Source organism: Cannabis sativa, chromosome 3 (assembly GCF_029168945.1).
Source record: "Cannabis sativa cultivar Pink pepper isolate KNU-18-1 chromosome 3, ASM2916894v1, whole genome shotgun sequence".
NCBI lineage: Eukaryota > Viridiplantae > Streptophyta > Magnoliopsida > Rosales > Cannabaceae > Cannabis > Cannabis sativa.
This window is the reverse complement of record NC_083603.1, coordinates 1,385,739-1,409,785: the sequence shown is the minus strand read 5'-3', so window position 1 is coordinate 1,409,785 and position 24,047 is coordinate 1,385,739. Positions and strand designations below refer to the sequence as shown.

General features: G+C 33.9%; 2 protein-coding genes across 2 annotated transcripts; both read right to left on the bottom strand.

Moving 5' to 3' along the window:
- Positions 1 to 500: 500 nt before the first annotated feature.
- On the bottom strand, positions 501 to 4,408 carry LOC115708722 (putative disease resistance protein RGA4). Its single transcript, XM_030636721.2, has 3 exons — positions 1,483 to 4,408; positions 984 to 1,386; positions 501 to 788 (listed from the first exon to the last, which is right to left on the bottom strand). Exons 1-2 carry the CDS (start codon positions 4,268 to 4,270, stop codon positions 1,007 to 1,009), a joined length of 3,168 nt encoding a protein of 1,055 aa, XP_030492581.2. The 5' UTR covers positions 4,271 to 4,408; the 3' UTR covers positions 501 to 788; positions 984 to 1,006.
- A 3,939-nt stretch (positions 4,409 to 8,347) lies between these two features.
- LOC115709503 (uncharacterized) lies at positions 8,348 to 10,486 on the bottom strand. The gene has a single exon (XM_030637618.2). The coding sequence runs from the start codon at positions 10,484 to 10,486 to the stop codon at positions 8,348 to 8,350; it is 2,139 nt and encodes a 712-aa protein (XP_030493478.2).
- Positions 10,487 to 24,047: the final 13,561 nt, after the last annotated feature.

Here is a 24,047-nt window from a genome sequence, read left to right as displayed (position 1 = left end):
TCAAATGCTTAAATAGATACATACATACATACATTTGATCACATATAACCAAACCATGTAGTAATTTACATCAAGGCAATCAACTGCAAATTTGAGAATTAAAGAACATTTCCATGCACACCATGCTTGTCCATTCTTACTAAAAATTACTCCTACTTTTAGTTCCAGCTTTCTTGCATTATAGCAGAAAAGAATGTTCTCCTCTCATACTCGGTTGACATGCATGAAGAATATAATTTACGCATTTTGTAATGATCAGTATAGTTTTTTGGTAATATTAATCACATATTTCTGTACAGAGGACTAAGTCTCTCCTTTTGGTTAATCTCACAATACTATTGTTTTTTAAGAATGTTTTTAAATAAATGAAATACTTGAAACAAACTTTTAAAGTGATTATGATGACCAATTACAAATTGGGGATTGAATACTGTAGAACCAATCAGAATACAGCTCATTGTCATTGAGTTAGTCTGAGTAAGAAACTGCAATATATTATGTAATAAAAGGGTGGACTTACTTATAAGGGGAAAAAGCATCATAAGATAATCATATGCTGAAAAAACCCCAAACTAAAGCAGTATCCCACACTTAATACTTTCATTCATCAAACTATGAAATCATAACATCAGAAATAAAAACACAACGAAACAATACCAATGACATTTACAAACTCAACAACACAACCAAATCACAAGGAACGAAACCACCAACTTGGAGAGACCGGAAAAATTAACAAGCCTGAGAAGCAACAACATCAACCACCCAACACAGCAACACAATTCTTCCTGAATATTACAAAAAAAATTGAAAATCAATTATCAAAATTAGAGGAAGATAATATGATGAAAGCTATAGGCATGTTTTATCATCCGTAAAACAACTATTTTTATATAACTGATGCTAGACAACTTTGTTAAAGAAAATGTAATAAGCAAGAGAGAACAACAGATAACTGATAGGGAAGAACTAATCAACAATACCTGATACACCAGAGGAGCTTGAATTATTGAGTGTACAGAGGATCTTTAAGCATGGTTTCGATGTGAGAAACTCGAGGACAATCCTCAATCTCCACCTTTTTTGAAGTGGAAATGAGGCTAAGTCTCTCCCGCGGTATTGTCAAGTTGGGGCATAGCTTGATTGAAACTGTCCTAAGCGAATCAGAGTTGCTGATCCACCTCGGAATTTCCATTAAACTATCACACCCCCGTATGTGGAGTCCCTGCAGAGTAGTCAGTTCTTGAAGTTTTTGAAGCTGAACATTTATGTCAGCAACATGATCCAATGTCACAGAACGGAGGCTGTGAAGGGACTGCCACATATTTGGATCACAATTGGACATATCCATGATATGTAGTTCTCTCAATTTGGAGAGAGGAGAACCTGTGAAATGACACAATCAAGATCCTCAGTTTGGAATAACAATTTAATGATTACTTAGCACATAAGAAATGATTTGAGAGAAATAGAAGTACAAACTTGATGATGATGATGATGATGATGATGATGCTTCTTGTGTTGGTGTTGCTGGCAATGCCATAGTCCGTTTGAATGGCTCCCAACTTGTGTTTTTGAGCACTAGTAGTTCTTCTAGCCATGGAAACAAAGGCATGGAAGTGAGAAAGGGGCAATCCTCAACCACCAATTTAGAAACACAACTAAATGTAGCATTTTTTGAAGCATCTTTCCACCACCCCTTTAGCTTTGGCAAATTACTAAGTCTCAGCTCTTTCAATGATGAAAACCATGTTCTCCATCGGTTCTTTGATGCCTTTTCCACAATATATTCAAGCTCTATCAACTCATCTACTACCAATACTTGAAGATTAATCAACTTATCCAGCCGCGGTAGGCAATGGCATCTGTTGCATCTCGATAATGATAATTTCACAAGATTCTTAAGCAATGGAAGCCAGCTCGAAAACTTGCTACCACCATAAGTAGATATACACAGCTCTTTCAGGCTTGGATGTGGCTTAAGATCTTCTAGTGCGTCTTCATAATCAGCTTCATTAGCACAAGCATCAATATCCCAAATCAAAATCAAAGATAAAAGATCTTTTTTCTCTTCCAAGTTTGCAGCTGCTGTCTTATCATCTTTTGGATTTGTCAAATTTTTTATTTTGAGCTCGCCTTTCAGGTAGTTTAGACTACTTAGTTCGTCGAGCTTGCCCTTTGGCTTTGAGGGAAAATCAGTAGGCTCCTTACTCAGCCCGAATTCTGATAATGTTCGAAGATTTGATAGTTCACTTAGTCCTCTTGGCATCTGAGTCAAACGATAACATGACTTGTTTTCAAGATGTCTAAGATTTAACAACACAATAATGCCTTTAGGCAGCTTCCTAAGATTACTGCAACGGTTGAGTTTCAAAGTCTCCAGAAAATATAGCCCACAAATAGAATTTGGCAATTTCTTGATATTCACATTATGAGAAAGATCCAAATAACTCAAAAGCTTCAACTCACCAATAGAACTTGTTAATTTCTTGATGCCAGAATTATGCAAATCCAACATTCGAATCCACTTCAATTTCCGAATCACATCACAAATTGATTGGCTTGATCTTCCTTCAATTGCCCTTACATATTGTCTAGGCAAAATCAAACTCCTAATCTTCCCTAACTCAGATGATGGGATTGAAACATGCCATGATGAATCCAAATGAAAATCAAACGATACATGTCTACGACCACATTGATCCTCCTTCAAACTTAGAGTAGCATAAGTTTTCTGAGTCACTTTCCTCACAACTTCATGCATTGAATTAGGCACCTTACATTTCTTAATCTTACCATACTCATCTTTCTTAGTTTCTTGTAAAAGCGATCTTCGAATTAAATCCCTCAAATATCCATAACCCAATTCCTCCACATCTTCATCTGATTGTATAAACCCCAAAGACATCCACATAGATACGAGTGTGTCTACATCAATTTCATAATCTTTAGGAAAAATTGCACAGAAAGCAAAACAATCTTTCAAAACAGATGGTAAATGATCATAACTCAAAGAAAGCACTACAACAACTTCAGATTCACTTCTATTTTCCAGTTCTAATGAAGAATTTAAAACGTTTCGACTTAGCTCCCGATCAAATTCTTCCCACTCTATTCGTGTATGTTTGGAAGACAATATTCCTCCTACTGCTCTAATCACAGAAGGGATTCCACCACACTTTTCAACAATCTTTTCTCCAATTTCATCAAACTCAGAATTGTTTGCTAAATGCAGCAATAGTTTCAGAGAATCTTTTCGATTCAACACATCCAATTCATATTCTTGTTTCTTCATATTACTACCAGTAATCTGTGCAACCCTTATATGACGAGTTGTAACAATAACTCTGCTCCCATTTCCACCCTTTAGTAATATCTCAAGTACCACCTTCCATCTCTCTTCATCCACTTCCTTCACATCATCAAGAACCAGTAAAAATCGCCTGTGTCTAATTTCTTTAACTATAAGAGTTTTCAATTCATTAAACACATACAAATCTCGATCATCATCATTATTAGCTGTTATAGACCCAACGATTTTCTTCATAACTGATATCTGATTAAAGGCATCACCACCATCATAAACCCAAATTCTTAGATGAAAATGGTTTGCAACCATCTCATCATTGTAAACAGATTTAGCCAGTGTTGTTTTCCCTACTCCTCCCCTACCGTAAATGGGGATTACTAATACATTCTCTTCAAGATCTTTCTGCAACAACAACTCTTTCACTTCTTCTTGTTCCTTTTTCCTCCCAACAACTCCTTCTCCGTCAAATCCAGATGAAAAAGAAGAAGAGTGAGCTTCCCTCGGCCTCGGTACAACGTCTTCAACATCTCTTGTTGCAAGTTCATGAAGTGATAATGATGATTGTCTGTCTAGTTTGACAATTTTCATACTCATGATCTTGTCAATTTTGGAGAGTAGGTTTGAGATTGAGGATGATGAGTTGAGAGTAGTGAATAGTATGTTTTTGGTTGAAGACATATGGCGTCTTCTCAAACACACAGCCAACATTTCTCTCAACAAATCATCAACATCATAAAGTGCATTGTCTAATAACTCTGCACCACCATCATCATCATAAAATGAAGGTGGGATCGTCTTCATCAACTCTGCATCATCAAATGAAGCTCGGATCATCTGAAACTCATTCTCCATCGCACTCAACTTATGATTATACTTGAAAATTGTAGCATCCTTGAAATGTGAACACCCCAACACTCTTAGAATCCTATCAACAGCTCCTACCCAGTTTCGTTCAGCCATATCACACACACACACACACTAAATTGCTTCGAATATCTTTCTTCCTTCTCTTTTCTTTTCTTTTAGTACAGGTAGTAAAAAAAGAATTAGAACCAGTTGATAGGAGTCTTAGAACATTTTCAGTGGAAGATGCAAAAACTATTTTATATTTAGTAAAAAAAAAATCACCTTGTATACCACTTTTTAACTTTTTTTTTTTTTTTTTAAAAATTTTTAAATTTTATTTTTATGGTCTTGATTGCTTCGGTGATTGTTATTGCTACGTGAGTTGCAATGTGGATTTGGATGACGATTTGGGTTGCTCTATTGGTTTCAGGTCTGATATAGGTCCGGTGCTTTTGTATTGTTAAAATGAGTAAAGGTTGAAGACATAGATCCGATAGTGACCTTATACTACCTATTTTTTTTATGGTATTATTGTTCATAAGAATATGGATAGCATTAGGCCACCATCGGACTTACGTCTTCAACTTTTACTCATTTCAACAGCAAAAAGGCATCAGATCTGCATTGGAGCACTATTGGACCTTCATCCCTAACCTCTAAAATACACTACTATTGTACGCACTATCGAATCTCATCGTACCATATCCAAAAAAAAAATCATAGAAAATACAATTTCACCAAAATTCAATTTTTTACTAAATAATAAACAAAACATACAAAGAAGTCACATATCATTTATCTGTCTGTTTGACGGTGGTGGTTGTGGGTCATCGACCGCACATCAGATAGAACCATAGAAAGGGAGGATCGCGTGGGTCTCAGTCACACAACAAAGAGAACTAGAGAGAGGGAGGGTCGCGGGTGCATGTGGTGGTCACTGAAGTTTGACGATAGTTTTGGTAATGGAATTTGGTAAGAACCAAAGACCGTAAAATAAAACTCAAGTGAGATATCGTAATGAACTATTGTCTGTGTGAATGAGCGGAATTTTATACATAAAATTTCACATTTTACAAATTAAAATACAAAACGCAAGTGATTTTTTTTTTAATATTATTTAATTTTTAAATTATAATAAATACTTAGTCTTTTTTAGAAATAATAAATAATAGTGGAAATTTAATATAATAATTGATTGTTTATATTCACGTGTTTTAAAATTAAAATGTATTTGAAAATTATTGTGAAATTATTAATTATTTGACAAAAAATATCTTAACTCCTAGTTGAATTAAGTAATTTGAACGAAGTAGCACTACATGACTAGCAAATACTTAAAAATATTTACAATATTTATTTTACATTTAATTTAATTTTTTTTATATAAAATAATTATATAATTTTTATTTTTAAATATATATAATAATATTATAAAATTAATAAAAAATATTTAGTTAAATAATTATATATTTTGTTAAAATTAATTTAAAAAGTAAAAATTTATCGTTTGACCAAAAATTTTATTACATAGATACATTTTATATAAAATAAATATTTAGTGTTTAAAAATAAAAATAAAAAAATTGACAGACATCACATGATAGCCATTTAACCTATTTTTTAAGCATTAAAAAAAAGACAGCATATGACAACATCATTTGAAGAATTATAAATGTGAAATTAAGGTTGTGTATTTATGTTTTTATATTCGTTCACATTCACATTTTCTATGCGCGTGGCATGGGAGAAAGTATGAGAATCCTAATATATTTTTTTAGGAGCATTGCTATTAGGCACAATAGTACCTAGCACCTTCTCGACATATCACGTTGCGATTTGCTAGCGATATTTTTTAAAAGCTATTATATTAAACTATGTGGGACCTGATACTTAGTTAGACCAATAGCGATATTGACACGTAGAAAGGTGCTAATTTAAGATAATAATTTTTAGAGAATATTACTAATCAATTATAAGACATTCTTATAGAAATTATTTAACAATACTGGTACCCAATAATAATGCTCGAGAAAATATACATAAATAAAAGTATTATTATTAGATACTACTAGTGGTGGCTAATACTTTTATAGGTGACACACTAATAAATTTTTGAGCATTGCTATTAATTGAGCATTAGTGGTACTTGATACTTTTCAAAGGTGATATTTTACAATTAGTTTGTAATATTTCCTAGAAATTATTATATTAAATTATATAAGATCTAATACTTAATTGCACAACTAGCAATATAATACTTAAAGAGAGTGTTAAGTACTAATAGTACATTTTAGTATTTCTTTAAATTATATGAAACTTAATACTAAATACCACTAATATTTTTAACATTTTTCAATAAATTTTGGGTTCACACTTCTCTAGTATTAGGAGTGTGTGTACTAATATCATAATAAACTCTACTATTATCTAAATCTCTATATTAAATATGTATATAAGCTAAGTGGGTTTATGTTCATATATCAATAGTGGTGTAGAATGGAATGTTTATTCGGTGGAATAGATTTTCCCACACCTCGATTTGATCTAATTTTTTTTTATCTTTGTTTTGTAGATTTAAGGATATTTCAAATCATATTAATGATAGAAAACTACTTTTGGTTGGTCATAAAGAAAAAGTAATGTATATCTTTATATATTAAAAGTGTCTATCTAACGGCAATTCTTGGTTTAACAGAATATTCTTAAAAATAAAAAGAATATTCTGTTAAATTTAACGATTAGGTTTGATCTCCCGTTAACAAATAAACCCAATAATTAAACCCAAAAAATTAAACAATCTTTTAAATATTAATAATCTTTTTTTAAATGAAAAAAATCATTTTACCCACATATCTCTCTAACAAACCTATTTTGGGAGAATATTAATATTTTTTTATTTATTTTTTAAAAAAGAAAAATCTTTATATATTAAAGTTAACATTACGTTATCTAATATTTTCTCTGGATAAGCATAGGAAGCAGAAATACCACTTCTATCTTTGTGTGATTGCAGATATACCACTTCTGTCATTGACCCACTTTTTAGCTTTATAAATGGAGATGTTCATATAATATTAACACTTTACAGAATATTTATAAATATAAACTTACATTACAATGTTATGTTAAAAAAAGAACTAAATAGAATAATCTACTACTCCAATAATAAATTTATTTACAATTTTATAATTACACTAATATTATTTTTAATACATTATTAAATAATATTTCAAATATAAATATTTAATTTTTTCAAACAAAAAATTTGTAATCTTTAAAAATAAAATACATTCAAAATCTTAAAAATACCAAAATCTTAAATAAAACTAGCAATACGTGGCTCGGCACGTACATTCACCTAGTTATAATATAAACTACGTACGGTGGAGTGGAGACATCATCTGAATCCAAGAATATAAATGTACATGTTTTATATTTTATACATCTAATCAATATTCGGTTCTCACTTCTTTAATTTGTTTGGATTTAATTTTCTTTCCCACTCTCATTTTCTTTCTTTACTCTTTAATTAAGGATGTTTATTACATATCTCAAACTAATTAAATATATGGTGATGATTGCAACGAGTTAAGGAGTAATAATAGATGTTCCTTACTATAATTCAATATTATTATTGGTCAATAGTGCATAATATTATTATTATTGGTCACCATTGACTAACAATATTTCTTAAAAGAACCTAACATACTTAATTACATTAATAACAAGATAACAATAAAAACAATATTAAATTTACATACTTTTTAGTATTTCTCTTGTTGGGAATTATGGAGTTCCACATCTCAAAACCAATAGGCTGGAATAGCCATGTTCTTATAACATGTTGGGAATCATGGGTTTCATCTCAAAACCAATTGACAATGAGTGGAGCAGCCCATGTTCTTATATATGGCTCAATACTTTCACATTTAATCCATGTAGGACAATATTCTCCAACATCTCTTATAAATTAAGTTGAGTGGTCGGTTTAATTATATACATTTTTTTAATAATATTTTTGAAAATAATACAAAATTATAACTGAAAAAAAGTAAATATAATATATATATATTTTTGAAATGGTGAATAAACATTCATTATTTCGTACTTAAAAAAACTCAAATTTGATTAATATAGCCAAATCGTCATCAATTAAGTAATTAACATAGAATTATGTAATTAATTAGTTTCTCAAATGACTCTGCTCATCTTTGTTCCAGCATGGTGATCTTGCTCGGCAAATTGAGTTCCCAAGCCCAAGTGGTTCATTAGCAGCCATGTGAAACTCAAGAGCTCTCCTCCTTTACTAAGCTGTTTAGCATGAACAAATGGCGTACAATTAATGGCAGCATATGCCAACATTTCCACCCAAACTCCACTCATAATCTTCCACTGTGATTCCTCATTCTGTAATTGTTGTGCAAGAATACATGCATCAAAGAACACAGATTTGCTCCTCTTACCTTTCACAGCTGTCGATTTAATTTTCGGGTTCACAGATAGAATCTTCTCACACACCTTACCATGGCGCGAAAGCTTGTACTTTTCGAAAAATCTGTTGGCATCTGCACAAGTATCTCCAAAAACCATGTTCCAATTTCCCTTAACTGGTGCCAACATCACTGGCTTGGTGACTAGAAGATAGAACATGTAATTCGAAATGAGCTTGCAAATATTCTTATAATCACTTTCACTTGATTGGTCATCATCTTTGTGGTCTAGAGAAACACATGTGCGGCAACAACGTTCAGCAAAGAGTTGCCAGAATGATTGATCTTCTTCTCTTGAATTGGCCTGATCATAGTAGCAGAGCTCAGTAGCTAAGTGCCAAAGAAGAAGGCTCTCAGCATATTGGAACTCACCTATGCTCCATTTCAGTTTGATATAGCTTGAAGGATTCTGTAACAGAGCAGCTTCTCCTCTTTGTGAACATGCCTCCATTGCTTCTCTCAAATTAATTGCCTTCTTGGATTTATCTTTCAGCTCATCAAAAATTAATTTCTTAAGATGATTATCCACTGGTTTCCAGTAAGAAAAATTGTACACAATCCTTTTGATAACCTCAAACTCCCCATACTTGTTTAGATAACTAAACAGGTCTTTAAATTCCATCTTTGGTGCCAGACAGTGACTAATTATGTCCTTTTGAGAAACTGTTTTAGACCATCTTTTCCTCTGCATTATAGCTTTTGTAACAAATAATCTACTGATGAAATTTCCCATAGGTCCCATGAGGACAAAATCTGAGAAGAAAAGCTTAAAAGCAGAAAGAGTGTCAAGGACAATGGCTCCAATGAATAGTACATAAGTAACATCAGTATCTATCTTATTAAAACCATGCTTTCCAGTGAAATGAAAAACCAAGAAGCCTGAAACCGTTAAGCAAATAGTAATGACGCGAAGGGAGTAACCGATTTTTCCATGAATAACAACTGCCTTGGTGTGGAGAACTTGGTACATGAAGCTGAGCTCATACTCAACCAATCTAAAAGCTTGAATAGCACTCTTTTGCAGAAAATAACTTCTACTTGACTCTCTATCTTTGGAGCTTAGAAGGAAACCAACAACAAGTCCCTTAAAAGTTTCATAGTGGGCATATGCTACTTTGAGTAGTTTCAGCTCTTGTAGATTTTGTGAAGATTGTTCTTCATTATTGTCTGAAATGTGTTGAGTATGGCCATAATTGCTTACACCACTAGACATGGTTGATTCCAATGCCATCATTTCTGTTATGGTACGTTTGACATGGACAGTTCTCATTGTTGAGTAGACTTGTTCTGCTTCTTGGTAATCAGGACCAGGATTTGGATCTGGTGAATTGGTCTCTCCAAAGTGGTCCAAGCTTGCAAGACGCAAAGCCCAAGTTCTCTCTCCAAACTTGATGACTCCTACAATGAAAACTAAGATATTAGGCCACAACAGCCTGTTTTTTGTTCCTCTCTTGTAGAGAGTAAAAACAGCTGAGAGAACTTGCAAAATGAGGCCAAAGAGGTGTCTGATCCACAACTCATTGTCCTCCAAAGACAGAGAAGTAATGGTATCAGGGCCACCAAGATGCATCAAAAGAAAAGATGCCCACAATGAGTAATGATCGCCTTGGTTGTTTTCGGTGTCGTCGCCTTTGCCAAGGCTCTTGATGATTTGTCCAATAATTGTAGCAGCAATCCAGTCTGCTAACAAGTAAAATGCCCAGACAGACCTTGCTATGAGGTTGCTTCTTGACCATTTTCTGATAGGTGCCAATGATAAGAGTGAAGTTTGTACTGAGAGGCTTACCAACATGGACACCTTCAGTAACTTGCGCACACTAGAATTGATGAATGAAGACATTGATCAAATCTGTCTGTTGGTGTTGTCAAACCAGAATTAGTTTCATACAGATATGAATATTCACAACACACAATGGTCATGTAGTAATTAAAAGCAGCTGTAGTGTTAAATATTAACTCAACTTAATTGTTACCATCTTGAAGTTTACAGTGACACTTTATAATTAGTTAGCGATATTTTATTAAAATTATTATATTAAATTATATGATACCCGATATTTAATTACAATTATCTTATCTTGTTACCACATTTCTCTATATTAAAAGATTTATGAGATTTGTCAGAAATTCAAAGGCTCATTTTGGTCATATGTTTAGATAAAATAAGACTTAGCCAGGTCATCTTCTATGGAAAGTTGTGTATTTATGTATAATATTCTCCCACATTTTTGATGTGGGGACAATTAATACACTTTTAATAATAGTATATAATGAGTGTTTCAATTGTCTATTTTAATTCGATTAGATTTAATATTTCCTCTTTATTTTTTTGTTTGTTTATTTATTAATTTATTAAGTTATGTATACTTTTTTTGTTTGAAATGTTCTTCTCATACTTTTTTAGATAATATATAATAAGAACACTTTTGAAATGAAAAGGAGCACTAGAAAAAAATTATTAACTTTATTAATATAAATAATTTTTTAGTTAAATAATATAATATGGTATTCATTTTTTTATTATTGAATTATATTATTGTTTAACTAAAAGATTATTTGTATTATATTATATTATCTTATTATTTTTTTTGTTTAAATAAAAGCGTAATATTATAAATCGAGATAGTTACACCTCACAGTCATTACAAAATAAATTCTCCGGAAGGTGGAAATCGGAATAGAGCCGTACAAATAGTGGGTAAAAGTTCACTTAACTACGTTATGGACAACAAAATTACAAGACTTACTAATATTAATAAAATTACAACTAATAAAAGAGGGATAAGACTTAGTACAAAATGAGACATAGTTCTCAAGAGCCTAATAGGACTCCTTCCCATTGACAGCACTGATAACTAACCTCGAGTCACTCTCCACTATTACAAACTTAAATCCTAGTTCCAATGCCACCGAGACGGCCAAACAGCAAGCCGCAGTCTCTCCACAGAGTGCATTCGAGAAATCCAACCGAGCCGAGTGGATTAGAATCACCCTACCAAGGTTATTTCTTGCTACAAACACATATTATCTTCTTACTTAATTGTTTATAATATATTTGAGAACTTTTTTTTTGGAAAAATAAAAACTTGGGGATTATTTTTAATATTTTTAAATATTAATTTTTAGTACTACAGATTAATAATATATTTGGGGTAAATTTTTGTACTTACTATTTGAAAAATCGTGTTTTTGCAAATGTCAATTATATATACGAAAATATAAAACTGTATGCGTCTGCAGAAGCAGAAAGTAATTCTGTTACTATAGAAACCAGTTTTGTAGTGACAAAACAGAACAGACAGAATATAAAAATATTTGCAGAAAAATAAATAACTTGACACAAGAGATTTATACGTAGTATTAGTGTTCTCCCGAACACTCCTAGTCCACGGGGCCACGCCCAGAGAATGAAATCAATTAATAAAGTATCAAAATTACAAAGACAATTGACTTAAACAAGTTTAGACTCCCTCTAAAGTATTGCCGCAATCCTTTGTAATCCACTTTATGAATCTGACTTCTTGAAACACCTTCAAGCCCGAACTCTGTTAGGTTATTTTTAGTATTAATTTTAGATTAAGTTTAGTATATTTTTAATTAAGTTTTAATCGTGTTTGGAGCATTTTTACGCTTGTTATCTTTTATTTTTGCAGATTTAAAATAGAAGAAGATTAAAAAAATATCAGAGAAAAAGATGGGAAAAAGATAAAAATATCATGATATTTAAAATAGAGAAAATTGTGCAAGCTGAAACTTCAAGCCTAAATTTGACTGTCTTCTGATTGGATTTTGGAAAAAGTCAAAACATAAAAGTTCTAGATCTCTCTTTTATCTTTCCGGAACATCTTGAATCGTCCAATTCCGAGCAATATTGAGAGAGTTATGACCAAAATACTATCAGTCGACGCAGCAGAAAAATCACTTCCAACACGGGCCGCGGCATGGCTTTAGCATGCCGCGGCCCGCCTCCCTAAATAGCACAAAAATCGTATTTTTATCTCACGTGGGTGTTGGGGGTTTCCTAGTTCGAATGGACATTTAACATGTGCGTTTTTCCATCTTTTTAGGCCCTGAATGCCTATATAAAGAGCAGAAGAGAGTTGATTTCATGAAGCAATTTTAGAGAGAAAAACAGAGAGAATACAGATGCAAAGTGGAGAGATCAACTGCAATATTGGAGGCATTCTTCAGAGGGTTTTCAGCATTCTTCTCTTCTCTATTTTTATCTCTTTTCTTAAAGTTAATATGTGTGATTGTTTTCATGAACATGTGTAGCTAAACACTTTAATTAGGGTTAGATGGATATTGTTTAACATTGTTTATGGTTTTAATATGATTAATTTTCCCCCTAATTTCTATGTATTCTATTTTATTTGTGCTTAATTACTTTTAATTGCCTGATCACCAATTAACTGTCTATGATTTTGATGCGAGATCTGAGAAGTGATTGTCAAATATGCTATAGTAGAATAGAACTGAATTTCGATATAGGACGAGAATACCTATATGGTTTAGATAGCTTATAGGGTTTCTGTGTTTAATGCCTGTTGCATGTTAAATTTATCACGAGAGTAGAAAGTTTGCATGTAATTGAGATTTATATATCTGAGAAGACTATAAATTACCTTAGTAAACCTGCTATTGCATAGAAATTAATATTAGGAAAATAATCATATTAGGCCATATTCAATAGAAACAATTGAAATCGGAGCCCTAGTTTTTATTAACTTTCAATTTTCTTGTATAATTGTTTCTTACTTCTTAATTCTTTCTTTATTTTTTATTTAACCAAAAAGAAGTAAAAGTTTAGTTTTAACGTACTTAACTACACTCTCTGTGGGATCGACCTCACTCCTAGTGAGTCTACTACTTTAAACGATACGTACACTTGCGTGTGCAAAAATATCGCAACAAACTCCCTTCGTCTTTAAAGTGTGAGTGCTTACTTCCTCCCGAAGTAAGGCTTCAACAAGTCTTCTCCCGAAGACCAAGTGCTTACTTCCTCCCGAAGTAAGACTTTATCAAGTCTTCTCCCGAAGACCAATCTCTTGTTCAATCAAGTAGTTCTTCACAATCTCTAGGACAAAGTAAGAACAGAAATAAACAACTAGAACCTAGATGAACAACTAGGCTCTCACAAAACAAATAAACTCTCTTTTCTCAAATAAGATAAGTGCAAAAAATGAATAATGGAAGAGCTCATTCGAATGGCTGCTCTCTAGGCTCTATTTATAGAACATAAGAACCTTAGAGACAGTCACAAGATCGAATCTACAGCTGTACAAAAACTTTCCTAAGAAAACACGATCTGCAGCATCAGATTCGGATGCTGACACAGCAGATCAGACCAGAAACGGGAAACTTGCTATAATCGGGTCTGATCCTCTATTAATGCTTGATTTCTGCCAAAAACAGATTAGATATTCTGATTGTATCAAGATACAATCGAAATCAATAAGGAAAAGACAATAATCAAAGTTTCCTTAAAAAAGACAACTTTTCATAAGAGAATTGCTTCTCTTATAAGAAGTTTCCAAACAAAAGAAAGACAGCTGAAAAGTGCAACTTTTCTAAGAAAGAATAGAGCAACTAAAAATTGAAAATACAAGTAAGAAATCGGGTATGCATGCAAAACAATCTTACCATAAAAGAAAAAATATTTTGTCAACTAACTTGCCAAAAAAAAAACTTTACACTATTATTCTAGAAAAAAAAAGATGTGAAAAATATTTTAGAGAAAAAAAATGTCATATGTAAGAAGAAAATAGTGAAGTATAATAAGTTAGTAACAGTGTGTAGAGCATGTGTATAAAGAGAATTAGTATTAATGCTCTATATTCTCCCACATTTCTTATGTGGGGACAGTTAATACTTTTGATTACTATAGGCATCTCAGTCTCACCTGTCACCACTACTAAGTCTTTCTTTTATTTTGTTTCCTAGCTTTAAGGCTATTTCTTTACATATACTACCAAAAGCTTGTCATAAAGGTATTCATATGTACTTGGGATACAGATCCTTCGGGATAGATCTAAAGGTATTCTTCGGTTGTCTCAAAGAACTTATATTGATCGGATTTTGAAAAGATTCAATATGCATACTTGTTCACCTGGAAAGGCACCAATAGTGAAAGGTGACAAATTCTCAAAGGGCCAATGTCCACAAAATGATAAAGAGAGAGATGAAATGAAAGTGGTTCCTTATGCGTCAGTAGTGGGTAGCCTGATGTACGCTCAAGTATGCACACGCCCTGATATTGCTTTTGTTGTTGGCGTGTTGGGTAGATACTTGAGTGATCCTGGACTTAGCCATTGGAAAGCGGCTAAGAAGGTCATGCGGTATCTTCAGGGTACCAAGGATCATATGTTGACTTATCGGCGAGCTGACACTCTTGATATAGTTGGGTTTAGTGACGCCGATTATGCAGGATGCGTGGATGATAAGAAATCCACATCAGGCTACATTTTCATGATGGCTGGAGGAGCTGTTTCGTGGAAAAGTGTCAAACAGACACTCACAGCATCCTCAACAATGGAGGCAGAGTATATGGCGTGTTATGAGGCTACTTGTCAGGCAATATGGCTGCGGAACTTCATTTCAGCATTGGGTATTATGGACTCTATCTCGAGGCCGCTGAAATTGTATTGTGATAATTCCGCAGCAGTAGCTTTCTCTAGAAATGTTAGAAGTACTTCTCGTTCTAAACACATTGACATTAAGTACTATTTTGTTAAAGAGAAAGTTACAGAGTCTCTTATTTCCATTGAATACACGCCCAGTACTGGCATGTTAGCAGACCCACTAACGAAAGGCTTACCCATATGTGTATTTTTAGAGCATGTTGCTCGAATGGGATTGTTAGGAGCCTAGCTTGTTGAGCTCAGTGGGAGTTTTATTATTATGTATCGGACATGTTAGTATCTTGTATGGAATGCTTATGATTTATGTTTTGAACATGCATAATGATATTGTAGTCACTTCTAGTTATTGTTGACATATGTGTGCATATATGTGTTATTCATCGAAGTGACAGGTACAAAAGGAGATGAATGCGCATAGTCTCAATTTTTGTTGTACCTCATGCATGTTTGGTTTGATTGTTAATGATTGTTATTGAATTAAAATGTCTTCAAGGTCAACTCATACATAATATATGTATCCCGTCGATATGATATTATGTACGTTTTTATTGGTTACCTTATGTGTGGTAGACAATATTATGGTGGTTAATTATATTGTCCAAGTGGGAGAATGTTAGAATTATTTATTTGTGGACTAATATAATACCATAATCACAATCATTAACTATGTGCCCAATATTTATTCACTACCATAATGGGATGGTTAATAATTAATAAATGTATTAGAGGCACATGGGAGCACCCTAAAACTATAATTGGCCCATTAAATTATAGTCCACCACTAATGATACTCATTACCCCAATAAGCCTAATATAACCCCTTAGGGTTAAGTATTGTATATAAAAAGGGTAATATGTGTTTAGTATGAAAATAGAGAGGGTGTGTGGTGAAAAGAAAAGGGTTGCTCTCATAGGTTCTCTTCTACCAATTTGGTGTTCATTCTCATTGAAGGTTTTGGTGTCTTAGCAACAAAATGGAGAATAGCAATATGGGAGGTATGTGTTTTACATTTGTGATGCTCTAAATAAAGTATTGATTTTGGTTTTAATGATTATGAACAATGATGTTTAATGTATATTTAGATAGTTCATAATCTATGTGAAGTTTTAACAATTGGTATCAAGAGCTAGAATACTTGATTTTAGAGCTCCAAAATATTTGAAATAACCCATTAATTTATTTTTTTCCAAATCTGAATTTTTTTTATTTTCGGATAAAATGAGTTTAAATATTTTAGAATGGGTTTATCTTGTCCCTTGGATGATTATTGCATGATTTATTGTAAGATTGCAAGTTTTTCATTGAGTTTATCAATGGTGGAAACTTATTTTCGGATTTGTGTGTTTATGGGTAAAGTTTATTTTTTTTTGTGAAAAATGGATGAAATAGATATTAAAAATTGATAGAAGGTTAGAAATGGAAGAAAACCCCCACAAAATCCGACGAAAACGGTGGTCGGATGAGTCGTTTTCAGGCGGGTCCGATTTCGGGTCCTGTCGACCCGGTTCGTCGACCCGCGCGCCCGGTTCCAAGGTCAGGGATGACCCGCGCCAAACGACATGTCGTTTATGCTGGGTTTCGTCGTTTTTGGTTGGATGAAACGACACGTCGTTTGGAATAAACGACATGTCGTTCGAAAAAATTGGTTCAGCCCCATCCGAGAAAACGACGGGTCGTTTGGACCCTGTGGCATGTCGTACGACACAAGAAAAAAAAAACAAGAAAAAAAAAAAGAAAAAAAAAAAAAAAAAAAGGCAGACGCGTGGGGGCGCGTGCATAGCCCTTTTTGGGCCTTTTTTTCACCATTTTGTTCCATTTTTAATTTCTCTATCATTTACTTGCATGCACAATACTAATTCATGAATTTTATTCATATTTGGTCATTAATTTTTTGTATTGTGGCATAAACTTTATTTATTTTTCTAACAATTAGCGCTTATTTTCTTACCTATCGTAAGATTAAGCATGGAATTGTTTGGTCATGAGGAACATTTAAATATTAACTTATTTAAATTTTGTAATTTCCTCCAAAAATTTCATTAAGATCCTTATAAGTATTTAATTATCCTATCGATAATAATTGCTTGCTAAGGATGCTTAATATTGTGAAGAAAATTTATTAAATATTATGAATCACAATTTATCTATCCTTTCGATAGAAAATTAATGTATTTGATTATAATATTTAATAGATTGTTCTTACATGTGTATGAGTTCTATTTTATTGTTTTGTCTAAAGAACTCTAGCATACATGATGATCATTTGTTATTTTGCGATCATTCATTTATGAGAAAAGAGTACAAATGACATGTTTTTTTGTTATAACATGCATTTAATAGTTATTGCTCTTGTTTCTCATTCAGCTTTAAGCGTTCCAAGAAACTCTGCCATGTTGACGCTAAATGGAACCAACCACAAGCAGTGGGTTGAATCCCTCATGCTAAATTTGACTCTTATGAGAGTGGACTTGGCCTTGAGAATGGATGCACCTCCTAAACCTGCTGATGATGCCACTGAAAAGGATAAGAAATCCTATGAGGATTGGGAGCATTCCAATCGTTGTTGTTTGATGCTTATGAGGTATCACATGGATGAGTCCATTCGTGATAGTATTCCTCAGATTGAAAATGCAAAGGATTTTCTTGCTGCCATTAAGGAAAAGTACAAAAAGTTCTCAAAGAATGAGAAAAATGAGTGCTTGACTTTGTTCCATCGCACTAATTATGCTGATACGGGTGATATTAGAGGCCACATTGACAAGCTCATGGGTTGTTACCAAAAGCTCAAGGGCATGGGATTGGATCTTGGTGAGGATTACATGGTGTGGTTTGTAATGGAAACCATTCCTTCTCAATTTGATTCAATCAGATCAAGCTACAATGCTCAAAAGGAGCAGTGGACCATTGAGGAGATGACTGCTATTCTTGCCAAAGAAGAAGAGGACATGAAAAAGGGGAGAGCAAGAAGTATCTCCATGGTGACCAATCCAAACAATTCTCACAAGAGAAAGTTCACTCCCAACAACTCTAGTGACCAAAGGTTTTATAAGAAGAGAGCCACCAATCCTAAGGGAAATGGACAAGCAAGCTCTTCTTCAACTGGTCATAAGAATGAGTTTTTCAAAGGGAAGTGCAACTTTTGTCAATGCTTCGGGCATAAGAAAGCTGATTGCCGAAAGCTCAAAGCTCACTTAGAAGAAAGGTAATTGTCTTGTGATGGTTTGTTTGGAATCCAATATTATTGATGTGCCCTCAAACACTTGGTGGTTAGATACTGGTGCTACAATTCATGTTACGAATTCTTTGCAGGCAGTGACAAGTCGAAGAAGGCCGAGTAGGTTGGAGGAGTATGTGTACATGGGAGACGATACTAAAGTCAGAGTTGAATTTTTTGGGACTGTTAATCTGCAGCTGAATACTGGGCATTTTTTGGAGTTGCATGATGTTGCTTATTTACCCTCTATTAGGAGGAATTTGATTTCTGTATCTATTTTGGATAGACTAGGTTATAGTCTTCATTTTGGAACTGGAAAACTGACTTTGTATCGTGACTCTATGTTGATTGGAAATGGAACTTTGTGTGGAAACTTATATAAGCTTGATTTGCTTGATGTTGTTCCTGTTACTTCTCCCTCTTGTCCTTCTTCTTCTTCTCTTAATGCTGTTGTTGGTTCTAAACGTGCAAGATCAGATTTGAAATCTTCCATGCTTTGGCACAAACGTTTAGGCCATATTTCTAGAGATAGAATGGAGAGATTGGTGAAAGATGGTGTGCTTCAGGATCTTGATTTTTCTGACTTTACTGCCTGTGTTGATTGTATAAAAGGAAAGTTGACTGCTAAGGTTAGAAAGAGTAAGTCAGACAGGTCTGCAAATGTGTTAGAGCTTATTCATACTGATATCTGTGGGCCTTTTGTTCCACCTGCTATGGGTGGATATAAATACTTTATCACTTTCATTGATGATTTTTCCCGATATGGTCATGTTGAGCTCATTCGTGAAAAATCTGAATCTTTAGATGCTTTCAAGATTTTCAAGACGAATGTTGAGCTTCAAAAGGGAAAGAAGATTAAAGCTGTCAATTCGGATAGAGGTGGAGAGTATTATGGGCGTTATGATGAGACTGGAAGGAACCCCGGGCCTTTTGCCAAATACTTGCTGGAATGTGGCATTGATGCAAGATATACAATGCCAGGGACACCCCAACAAAATGGAATTGCTGAAAGAAGGAATCGCACACTTCTTGACATGGTACGTTGTATGTTGATTCATTCTAGCTTGCCAGAATTTTTATGGGGTGAGGCATTAAGAACTGCTGCTTATATCTTGAATCAAGTGCCTAGCAAGTCCATCCCAAAGACACCATACGAATTGTGGTCAGGCAAGAAACCGAGCTTGCGTCATTTTCATGTTTGGGGATGTAAAGCTGAAGTAAGGCCCTATAACCCACAATCTAAGAAGCTTGATCCCAAGACTATCAGCGGCTATTTTGTAGGCTACACTATTGGTTCGAGGGGTTCTAGATTCTATTGTCCTTCTCACACCACCAGGGTGATAGAATCAGATAGAGCTGTCTATTTTGAAGATGAATTTGGTTCAAGTCAAGGGTCAAGAGAAATTGTGTTCAGGGAAGAACGTATTTATGTCCCTGTACCTGTTGCTTCCGCTTCCGCTCCTACTATTGATCCTGTGATTGAACAAATCCCCACAGAAGCTCATGATGAACCTCAGAATCATATGCACGATGAAAATCCTGATATTGAGGGTGGTGAAGTTGTATTGAGAAGATCTGAGAGAGCTCGCAAACCTGCTATTCATGATGACTACCTTGTCTATTTGCAAGAACATGATTATGTTGTGGGAGACGCTTCTGAACCAGTTACTTATCAAGAAGCCATGAGAAGTCCTCAATCTAAGTTATGGTTGAATGCAATGACAGATGAGTCAAGTTCCATGTCGCGAAACAAAGTATGGAACTTAGTTGTTCTACCGAAAGGTTGCAGACCTATTGGGTGCAAATGGGTTTACAAGATCAAATATGATTCAAGTGGACAACCAGTGAAGTATAAGGCTAGACTTGTTGCTAAAGGATATAGCCAGAGAGAAGGTATTGATTACAAAGAAACATTCTCACCTGTCTCTACCAAAGATTCTTTGCGAATCATCATGGCTATGGTTGCTCATTTTGATTTGGAACTTGAACAAATGGATGTGAAAACTGCCTTTCTAAATGGAGATTTATATGAAGATATCTACATGACTCAACCTGTTGGTTTTGAGGAGCCTGGCAAGGAGCATATGGTTTGCAAGCTCAATAAGTCTATTTATGGACTTAAACAAGCATCAAGACAGTGGTATCTCAAGTTTGATGCAGTTGTCACTGCAAATGGTTTCATTGAAAACAAAGTTGATCAATGTATATACATGAAGGTCAGTGGGAGCAGCTTCATCTTCCTGGTACTGTATGTTGATGATATTTTGCTTGCTTCTAATGATAAAAATCTATTGTCTGAGACAAAGCAATTGTTATCTGATCATTTTGATATGAAAGATCTTGGTGAGGCTTCATATGTACTTGGGATACAGATCCTTCGGGATAGATCTAAAGGTATTCTTCGGTTGTCTCAAAGAACTTATATTGATCGGATTTTGAAAAGATTCAATATGCATACTTGTTCACCTGGAAAGGCACCAATAGTGAAAGGTGACAAATTCTCAAAGGGCCAATGTCCACAAAATGATAAAGAGAGAGATGAAATGAAAGTGGTTCCTTATGCGTCAGTAGTGGGTAGCCCGATGTACGCTCAAGTATGCACACGCCACGATATTGCTTTTGTTGTTGGCGTGTTGGGTAGATACTTGAGTGATCCCGGACTTAGCCATTGGAAAGCGGCTAAGAAGGTCATGCGGTATCTTCCGGGTACCAAGGATCATATGTTGACTTATCGGCGAGCTGACACTCTTGATATAGTTGGGTTTAGTGGCCGCCGATTATGCAGGATGCGTGGATGATAAGAAATCCACATCAGGCTACATTTTCATGATGGCTGGAGGAGCTGTTTCGTGGAAAAGTGTCAAACAGACACTCACAGCATCCTCAACAATGGAGGCAGAGTATATGGCGTGTTATGAGGCTACTTGTCAGGCAATATGGCTGCGGAACTTCATTTCAGCATTGGGTATTATGGACTCTATCTCGAGGCCGCTGAAATTGTATTGTGATAATTCCGCAAAGCGGTAGCTTTCTCTAGAAATGTTAGAAGTACTTCTCGTTCTAAACACATTGACATTAAGTACTATTTTGTTAAAGAGAAAGTTACAGAGTCTCTTATTTCCATTGAATACACGCCCAGTACTGGCATGTTAGCAGACCCACTAACGAAAGGCTTACCCATATGTGTATTTTTAGAGCATGTTGCTCGAATGGGATTGTTAGGAGCCTAGCTTGTTGAGCTCAGTGGGAGTTTTATTATTATGTATCGGACATGCTAGTATCTTGTATGGAATGCTTATGATTTATGTTTTGAACATGCATAATGATATTGTAGTCACTTCTAGTTATTGTTGACATATGTGTGCATATATGTGTTATTCATCGAAGTGACAGGTACAAAAGAAGATGAATGCGCATAGTCTCAATTTTTGTTGTACCTCATGCATGTTTGGTTTGATTGTTAATGATTGTTATTGAATTAAAATGTCTTCAAGGTCAACTCATACATAATATATGTATCCCGTCGATATGATATTATGTACGTTTTTATTGGTTACCTTATGTGTGGTAGACAATATTATGGTGGTTAATTATATTGTCCAAGTGGGAGAATGTTAGAATTATTTATTTGTGGACTAATATAATACCATAATCACAATCATTAACTATGTGCCCAATATTTATTCACTACCATAATGGGATGGTTAATAATTAATAAATGTATTAGAGGCACATGGGAGCACCCTAAAACTATAATTGGCCCATTAAATTATAGTCCACCACTAATGATACTCATTACCCCAATAAGCCTAATATAACCCCTTAGGGTTAAGTATTGTATATAAAAAGGGTAATATGTGTTTAGTATGAAAATAGAGAGGGTGTGTGGTGAAAAGAAAAGGGTTGCTCTCATAGGTTCTCTTCTACCAATTTGGTGTTCATTCTCATTGAAGGTTTTGGTGTCTTAGCAACAAAATGGAGAATAGCAATATGGGAGGTATGTGTTTTACATTTGTGATGCTCTAAATAAAGTATTGATTTTGGTTTTAATGATTATGAACAATGATGTTTAATGTATATTTAGATAGTTCATAATCTATGTGAAGTTTTAACAGTAATAGCTTGAGCATTGTTATTATTAGGTATAAATGGTGCTTTTTGCAAATTGTTTAACAGTTAATTTATAACAATTATTAGATTAAGATATAGAATACTAGTCTCCAAGATCATTACTCAGCGAAATGACATTGTATATTATTAGGTTCTATGTAGTGTTAGAATTGTAAGATTTAGGTTCACGTAGTTTTATTTTAAAATTAATTGATAATAAAAGGAGCAGTCCATATATTTTATATATGATATTATTATTTCATAAATTAGTGTTAACTCTATAATATAAGTTATTTTTCATCATTAATTTTTGAGATTATTTTACAAATACAAAAAAATTGTTGGAACTGTCGTTGTTCTTAGAAAGTCTTCAGAGTTAGACATCAAAAGTAACACTTTCAACTTTCTTTCTACTCCTTGTACTTCTTGTAAAATCTTTGCAAATGTCTAGACTTTCTACAGAAGTAACACTTTCGACTTTCTTTCTATCTGGACTTCGATATTGATTGAAAGTAATGTTGTTTACTCTTCGAACTTATTACTTTATTGGGTGATCTTCCTCTTGCCAGATACACTTTTTCTTTCTTACTTCTTATTATTTTTTCTCCAAAATCCCATCCGAATTCGCAACGAAACCCATGGGTTTATAAAACCCTAGAACTCGAGGTTCAGAACACAAAGCAATATTCGTAATTCCTTTCTCCAAAAGCTCATCCACGAGTCTTTCCATCACCGCGATACAACAAAAAGTATAATTCACGTCGGTTTCTAAGTGTCATTTAAAGAGTTTATGTCGGTTTAAAAAACTAACGTATATATCATAGTCGCAAATAATTGCGTTGAAAATGTCATCTCTAGTGGCTCTGGCGAACGCGAATAGTCGTCAAGTCTTCTCCTAATCGATTTTCATGAATTGCAGTTATGACCTGTTGTTTCCGCAAATATTGTTGTTGAAGTACATGATTGTTGAAGAATTGAAGTTCTTCAATCTGTTCAAAGGTGACTTGAATTGTTCCTTGAGTTTGGTGCTATTCCATGGCCGGACACTAGAGCAACATTAGCCATTAATGGCGGAAAGTCCCACTCTGATACCATGTTAAAATTCTTCGACATATTTGAAGCTAGAAAAGAAAAAAAGACAAGAAAAGTTAAAAAGAGAGAGAAAGAAAGAGACAAAGATTGAAAGAATTGGAGAAGAAGAACTCAATTCTGATGTTGTATATATAAACAAGAGTTTGATCAAGAAACAGACTAACAAATTCTTAGCTGGATCTTAAGCTAACTTGTAACTAACTTTACAACCAACAAACTAAGTGACTTTAGTCATTATATCAATCAATGTTGGTATTTAGTCATTTTCAATTATTGGACATGTTAATAAGACGCACAAACACATGTACAGTCATTTTCAGTGTTGCTATAATATAATATACAC

What these genes read in the sequence shown, in the direction of transcription:
- LOC115708722 (XM_030636721.2), bottom strand. Translation starts at nt 4,270, where the DNA reads ATGGCTGAACGAAACTGGGTAGGAGCTGTTGATAGGATTCTAAGAGTG. An exon ending in ATCATCATCATCATCATCAA is followed by an intron (nt 1,387 to 1,482) that starts GTTTGTACTTCT and finishes GTCATTTCACAG; the next exon opens with GTTCTCCTCTCTCCAAATTG.
- LOC115709503 (XM_030637618.2), bottom strand. Translation starts at nt 10,486, where the DNA reads ATGTCTTCATTCATCAATTCTAGTGTGCGCAAGTTACTGAAGGTGTCC.